Here is an 8,201-nt window from a genome sequence, read left to right as displayed (position 1 = left end):
ACATTATGGCGGTTGATAATTTCAGCGAGAGGAGCACCGAGCAGTGTACAGTGTGAAGAGACTGGGCCTAAAACAGATCTCAGTCGGACTCCATGTTCGATTTTAACGGGTTCAGATTGGAAATGATCAACAATGACAAACTGGAATCGATCAGTGAGATAAGATTTGAACCAGTTTAAAACAGTGCCGTTGATACCAAATGTAACAAAATGAAGACGGGAAAGAAGGATTGAATGGTCTATCGTGTCAAAGGCGGCTGACAAGTCGAGAAGAGTAAGGGAAATTTTTCCTGAGTCGGACGCTATCAGTAGATTGTTCAGAATGTGGAAGAGAGTGGTTTCGGTGCTGTGGTCAGCGCGATAGGCAGACTGAAATGGGTGGATGAGATTGTTGAAACAAAGGTGGTTGTTGAGCTGCTTGAGGACAGCTTTTTCAAGGAGTTTGGACATGAATGGAAGATTAGAAACTGGTCGATAGTTTTTCAAAATGTTTGCGTCAAGGTTGGGTTTCTTCAGAAGAGGCCGGACGATTGCAGTTTTGAAAGTGGATGGAAACGTTCCTGTGAGAAGGGATGAGTTGACAATATTGCCTGCTTGTCTCTGTGTGTATTCAATCATTTCTTGTTGTTTTTCAAGAATATCGTCAATGATTAAACAGCTCTGTCAAGGACTTGTGTAGAGATATACAGCAGGTAAAAAAAAAAGAAAAAAAAAAAAAAAAAAAAAATAAAGCTGTGTGCACACAACAAAAATTTAGAAGAAAATATTCACTTAATCAGAGTGTCCTGCAGAAGTGGTTATCTTCTTTTGTGTGACATACCGTTATTGTTTGTTAAGTATTGTGCAAATCTAACAACTCACAATGCAACCAGACTCCACCCTGTAAAACATGTCATGACCATGCATTCGGTGCATCATGCCTTATCATATTATTATTTTGCTGTATTGCTGTTCAAAGGGAATGCGTTGATATCATATGCGGTCTCATGTGTTTTATGGAAATCATCATGTGGTTCATGTTCTTTCCGAAACATTGTGTTGCTTGGCACACACTAGGAAAGCAAAGTGTAAGCAATGTTGTGCTGGTGTTCAATAATAATGCTTATTATTGATTGTTATAAAATTGCACCGCTACGAATATCTTATGACAACGTTTTCACCTTCACCTTGAAAAAAGGTGAATAATAAAAGCCCTTCCTCTCCAAAACACAAACACTGAAGTCGCTTCTCTTTGTATTTGAGTTTTATTTTAAACATCCGGTAACATATGCAAAAATTATCCTAAAAAAAAAATAAATAAATAAATAAAAAAACTCTCTCACAATTTAACGAGACTCCAGCCTAGTTCTCGGATCTAATGAAAAGTCCTAAGCTGAACGATGTTGGTGTTGTTTTTTTCCGGACGAACCTAGACTGTCGAGATTCACGGCAGTCTCTCAACAAGGATTTAGGAATCGAACATTCGATCAATGCAAATTCAGAACGAACCACGGGCTTTGTTGAGAAAACTGAAACCACAGAGTTGACTGGAGTGTAATCAGCTCGGCAAACACGTCCTCAAGTCTAGTTAAAGAATTTGGTTTACCCTATTTGGGGCATATAAAAGGCAACCTTAGGGTTACAATCACCACGGCTGAAAGCTGATATTCCCTGGAAAGTGTTTGCGCGCCTCCCCCCCACCCCCTCCCTTCCTTTACCTACCCCTTTCCCACACGAAACGGCAGCCATTTCGAACGTTACAAGGTGACTTTCGTCACTTTCTTTTCTTTCTTTCATTCTATAAAAAAAAAAATCCTTTTCAGTATTCATCTACACCTGTGGGTTTTTCAATGCATTCGGAAAACGTAGTCAACAGAAAAACTCTGTTTATTCTCTGATCCCAAAACCTGGTACCCTGAGGTGGAAAGGTGGAGGGGGGGGAGGGGGGAGTGAGCGGTGGTGTTATCACTGGTGTAACAACCCCAAACTACCCCCCAGTTAGATTTTACCTCAGGGTCTTCTGGTTGGAACCACATCCTTTCTATGGGTTCTGTCAACACAAGGACAGGAGTCTTCTGGTTGGAACCACGTCCTTTCTAACACAAGTACAGGAGTCTTTTGGTTGGAACCACGTCCTTTCTATGGGTTCTGTCAACACAAGGACAGGAGTTTTTTGGTTGGAACCACGTCCTTTCTACGGGTTCTGTCAACACAAGGACAGGAGTTTTTTGGTTGGAACCACGTCCTTTCTATGGGTTCTGTCAACACAAGGACAGGAGTTTTTTGGTTGGAACTACGTCCTTTCTACGGGTTCTGTCAACACAAGGACGGGAGTCTTTTGGTTGGAACCACGTCTTTTCTATAGGTTCTGTCAGCACAAGGACAGGAGTCTTTTGGTTGGAACCACGTCTTTTCTATAGGTTCTGTCAGCACAAGGACAGGAGTCTTTTGGTTGGAACCACGTCCTTTCTATGGGTTCTGTCAGCACAAGGACGGGAGTCTTTTGGTTGGAACCACGTCTTTTCTATAGGTTCTGTCAGCACAAGGACAGGAGTCTTCTGGTTGGAACCACGTCCTTTCTATGGGTTCTGTCAACACAAGGACAGGAGTCTTCTGGTTGGAACCACGTCCTTTCTATGGGTTCAGGTCTTCTGGTTGGAACCACGTCCTTTCTATGGGTTCAGTCAACACAAGGACATGAGTCTTCTGGTTGGAACCACGTCCTTTCTATGGGTTCTGTCAACACAAGGACAGGAGTCTTCTGGTTGGAACCACGTCCTTTCTATGGGTTGTCAACACAAGGACGGGAGTCTTCTGGTTGGAACCACGTCCTTTCTATGGGTTGTCAACACAAGGACGGAGGGTCATTTTGGGCTGGCCTTTACTGACCCCTTTCACTCTCCATTCACCCACTGGAAGTTAATGTCAACTATGTAAGGTATATTAGGTTTTGTCACAACAGATTTGTCAATGTGAAACTGGAGCTGATAGCCGCAGAGTGGTTTTATTCTGCACCATTTTGCCAGAGACAACACTTGTACATGTATGCTGCACTCAGGGACTCAGTTTCACGTCTCATCCAGATGACCACCACCCAAGGTCTAGTGGAGGAAGAATAAAAATCCAAGTTCATATGGGATTCGAACCCATGTACACTCGCTTTCTAGTCAAGCACATGTTGATCAGGCCAAGCTCAACCCTGGGATCACTTTCAGACTGGTCTGGAGAAAATCCATGTTTAATCTGGACGAGCGAGATCGAAACTGACTCCGATGTTAAAAGAAAAATAAATAAAAAAGATTTTTTAAAGTTTTTTTTGTTTTATTTTTAAAGAAGAAAGAACTGCCTCCCCACCCCGCGCCCCCCTCCGCCCTCCCCCCTTACGCCTTCTTTCCGCGTCATTTTGCCAGGGTTCCTGTTTTGACGTTAGTTTCGCAATGCAATAATAAAAATTGCATGTCAAAGGGAGACGTTTCTGAGGGACTTGACAGCCTTTTCAGCAGCAGCATTCAGGACAGGACAGGGAAGGGCGGGGGGAAGGGGGAGGTGGCAGTAGTGAGGTGACAAAGGAGGGGAGGGGGAAGGGGTGGAATGAGCTGTAGGGGAGGGGGGGGCGGGGGGGTTCGCGGTGAATACACGGTTGCTGTCACGTAGTTTGCCGAGTTTATTTTCTTCTTCTTCTTTTTTCCCCATTCCCCATTCTTAGAGTGTCAGCCTGCTCTGCATACCTCCTGACTGATATGGAGAAAGGGGTGGAGAAGGGTGGGCTAGGGGTGGGTGGAACTGAGAGAGGGTAGGAGGTGGGTGTTCAGCTGCGTACATAGAAAGAAGAACAGGAAGAAGGCGAAGGACTCATAACACTCTGGGAAGTCACGTCATAACACTATGGGAAACTACGTCTCTGCTCTGTCTCTTCCCAGTTCTTCTGCTAACCCCCACCCCTCCCCTCCCCTTCACACCTGCACTCAGGTCACACCTCCCTCTCCACCACAACTCCTTCCTTTTTTCTTTTTTTTCCCTTTTTTTTCTTTTTTTTTTTTCTTTCTTTTTTGGATCAAGGTGGACACATTTTCATCATGTGTAACAGTACAGTTTTATATCATATGATGGACATTATACCTAACATCGGCACAGAGTTATGGACACTTTGCTTAGCTAACGTAATGTGAAAAGAACACAACCCATACATTGTTTTTTGAAAAAAACAAAAACAAAAAACAAACAAACAAAAAACATATGGAGTATGTTATGTATGAACACATTTCCTCGAGTTTTCCAAACGTGACTAAAAAAAACACCCATTACACAGTCATGTTAAACATTATTACTGCAGACACATAAGTGCACATGAATACACACATACATATATTATCTATATACTCACATACTTACACATTCACATACACCTGTTCTTCAAGTATAGAAATATATCATTGAGCATTCATTATTGCTGTGCATTTTGATCTTTCATCATATTTTGTTATGGGTTATTGTTTTCAAGAAATTTTATATATGGACACCATTTTCTCGTATATACAACGCTTAACATTTCCACTAAATGCATATATCTTTCTACTTTATAACTATTTCTTAAAGCATTCAGAAAGTGCTCTACACATGGTTTAATCTTATTTATTCTGCATTTATAAACAAACAAAAAAATTATTTTGCAAAAAGAATAATATAGTTGAAAGTTTAATCTGTTTTTGTAATTTCATCATTTCCAAAGAGAACTAATTCTATATTTAACTTAATGTTTGAGCAAGTATCACATCTTTCTTTAAAAACGTTCTCTAATTCCTTCCAAAACAATTGAGAGAACTTGCAAAACCATACATAATGTTGTACTGAATCTATTTCATTTTCACAGAAATTGCACTTGTCACTGTTTGTAATGCCCATTTTCTTCAGAATTTTTTTTTGTAACTAAAATGTTGTGACAAATTCTAATTTGAAACCACTTCAATTTTATCTCTTTTACTTTTTTTTTATTTGCGTCATGGTGGTTACCCAATTAACGATGATATCTAATTTTTGCTCCCACTTAACAAAGGAATTTATATTGTAAATAAAGAGTGGTTCAAGAAGTATATCATAATATATCTGCGAGCCTTTCATAGTGGAGGATATTAAGTGAAGTGCTTTCGGTTGTTCATTACAGGTTTTATCACTTAGATAAATATTGTGTGTAAATAAGTAACTTTTTATCGAACATATCAATCCCATATACACTAAATAATTTACATTAATATTATATTTTTCTGTAAAGCACGTTTAACTAAGGAAGCACCCATTCTCATCAACAACATCTCTAACCAGAAATATATTCTTGTTTGTCTAATATTTGTAGTGGATTGTGTTGTTACCAACTCTAAATTTGTCGTTATTTTATAAAACAGGGGCTCTGCAAGTACCTCGTGTGGCTCTTTTAATTCTATTTGTTTCGTAAAATTCGTGTATGCCTGAAAAACATCTTTCCAATTTTTTTTTTTATTGATATTATTGTTGCTGAAAGCTGAACGACAATCCTGCGTCGTCTGCTTTCGAAATCTGTGTCACTTTCGTATTCGCTGAGATCGATTTCATGACCATCAGCCTTGTTGGAATGGACAGTTCCATCAATGAAGTACTGGGTTAGAAACTCACAAATGTCGTCTTCTTCACTTAATGGCAAAATGATTGCAACGCAAGTGTATCTTGTCAGGAAATTTCCAAGTCTGTTGAAAACCGTGCTTCCGTTCACTGTGACCATGTTTATTAAAGCTAGCGTGCCGAATGGCTGGTTTCGTCACGTGGCCTCTCTCGGCCAATAACAAGGGGGGTTTTCCTTCATAGTGACGCATTGTTTACGTAGTGTGTTCTTATTTTGAAAGCGACTATTGGCTCGTAGTTTAAAACTTAACCAATGAGAAGAACATAGATTGAAAGCTACGGACTTGGCCTTTAAACCGATGTATGATTCGACCAGTCGATTCCAAGAGATTAGGGAGGACAAGCTTGTCAAAGGTGATCGATTTTGCGAAGTCATAGGCGATCAGCATGATGAGTTAGGTATTTTAAACACACTTTTAGGCAAAAGAAGACACAATTATGCCTAGATACTTCAATATGACATAAAAGAAAGCCTAAAGTTTACTATGTAGTCAAAATCTGAAAATCGACAACCTGACCCCCATCCACCTAAAATCCCCGCTAGCAGGCAAAGTTGGTCAGGTGCAAAGCGACTCATTTCGTGATGGAGGGTCACAAATTGGTTACATTCGATATTTAGAAACTTGAAAAGACTAACCCCAGCAGGTGCGGGTTAGGTGCAAGTCAGTGAGGGAGAATCATAGAGGGAGGGTGTGTGTGGTGCTGGAGGGGGTGGGGGATGGGGGGTAGAAACGAGGATACAAACTCATTGTTTATGGGGGAGGGAAATGATCTTTTTTTGTTTTCCTGAAGCTCGGCATTCAAGCCAGAAAAAAAGCAATTGCAAAAAGCAACAAAGTACAACACACTATCAAAGTACAACAAACTGCCCAACAAAGACAATTATAATGAAGTGTGTGTGTGTGTGTGTGTGTGTGTGTGTGTGTGTGTGTGTGAAGAGAGAGAGAGAGAGATGGAGAGAGAGAGAGAGAGAGAGAGAGAGAGAGAGAAGGGAGGTTAAAGCACGACAACATAAAACAAAATGCAGCTCATCTTCATTAATTTTCCACTTTTGCACAACGGACATATTAAATCAAGTGCAAAATGTTTTCTGTAACGATGAGAGAGAGAGAGAGAGAGAGAGAGAGAGAGAGAGAGAGAGAGAGAGAGAGAGAGAGAGAGAGAGATTCAGTGAAAAAGCAGAAAACCATTTTAAATGTGGTGGGGAAAACACCCACAGCTTTGCATACACACGACGATGAAGATTAAAACCAAACGATGCACACAGTTACGCTGACACGTACGCGTGCGTGTATACGTATGTGTACGTTGTCGTTATATTCCGGTCTGATACAGCCTAATGTTATAAGTGAAAATTCATTGGCGGAAACAATATCAATTCTCTCTCTCTCTATATATATATGTGTGTGTGTGTGTGTGTGTGTGTGTGTGTGTGTGTGTGTGTGATAGAATAAAATAATTCCTTTTAAAAGCCAGTCAATAGAAATATATATACATTATAATATATATATAAACCGCTGTGGTTTGTGTGTGTGTGTGTGTGTGTGTGTGTGTGTGTGTGTGTGTGTGTGTGTGAGTATGCACAAGTTTTTATATTGACGTGCACTTGTATGTATCCTAATTTCTACTGTATCTGTGTTTGTGTATAATTTTTGATTTATGTTCGTATCTTGTTGTGTACTATCCCCCCCCCCCCCCCCCGAATATTCCTTGTGACCACGGTACACTTGGTAAAAAAGACATATTCTATTATATATATATATGAAAAAATTAAAACTACCACTACCTCTAAAGACAAAACAAACAACAAGAAGAAAGGAGAAGAAAATATACAAACAAAACAATGAGAGATACATAGAAAAACAAATCCCACTACTGTCTTCTTTCTTCTTCTTTTTTTCCAGCAAAAACAAAGGAAACTCCCAACAACGAAACAGCCTGACAAACTGACCCCCCCCCCCCCACACACACACACACCCCCCAACACACACACATAAAACTGACCCCCTCCACGCCTCCGCTGTGGTCAGCAGAAAGGTCAAGGTCAGCACACCCAGCAGACAACACTTCAGCCACATCGTCACTCTGCTCTCTCTGTCGTCTGCCGCTCGGATTGCGCGCGCAGCTCTCTCTTCGCCTTTTTACCGAAACACCCAGGAAGTGAACTGCTCGTCACGCTGACAGTGTCTGCAATCCACCCACGTGAGTCCGGGTGCTGTCACTGATCTAAGAATAGAATGATTATTTTTTGATCAGTGGGGAACTGTTCTGAACAGCCCTGTTCAGACTTGCTTGTTGGGTCGCACACACCTTGCTTGAAATGAACAAAGGCCTGACTTTTTTTATTCCTTTTTTTCTGAAATGGAAAGTTTAAGTTTCTCAAGGAGGTGTCACTGCGTTCGGACAAATCCATATACGCTACACCACATCTGCCAGACAGATGTCTGACCAGCTAGATAACCCAACCATGAGGTCAAGGCCGTGAGTGTTATGCTTTGTACACCAGTCAGATTTTTCTACACAGTTTTGCCTAGAGGACAACACTCTCGTTGCCACGGGTTCTTTTTCAGT

At 40.8% G+C, this 8,201-nt stretch overlaps 1 protein-coding gene across 1 annotated transcript in view; it reads right to left on the bottom strand.

The window, feature by feature from the left end:
- The window catches only part of LOC143277934 (uncharacterized), a 57,581-nt gene extending 49,839 nt beyond the window's left edge, over positions 1–7,742 (bottom strand). The window contains exon 1 of the mRNA XM_076582911.1: positions 7,635–7,742. Within this exon, the coding sequence (XP_076439026.1) occupies positions 7,635–7,708 (74 nt within the window). The 5' untranslated portion in view covers positions 7,709–7,742. The remainder of the gene's footprint in view (positions 1–7,634) is intronic.
- Positions 7,743–8,201: the final 459 nt, after the last annotated feature.

This window comes from Babylonia areolata, chromosome 35 (genome assembly GCF_041734735.1).
Source record: "Babylonia areolata isolate BAREFJ2019XMU chromosome 35, ASM4173473v1, whole genome shotgun sequence".
Taxonomy (NCBI): domain Eukaryota; kingdom Metazoa; phylum Mollusca; class Gastropoda; order Neogastropoda; family Buccinidae; genus Babylonia; species Babylonia areolata.
The sequence above is the reverse complement of the archived record's forward strand: the minus strand, read 5'-3'. Positions and strand labels throughout refer to the sequence as shown.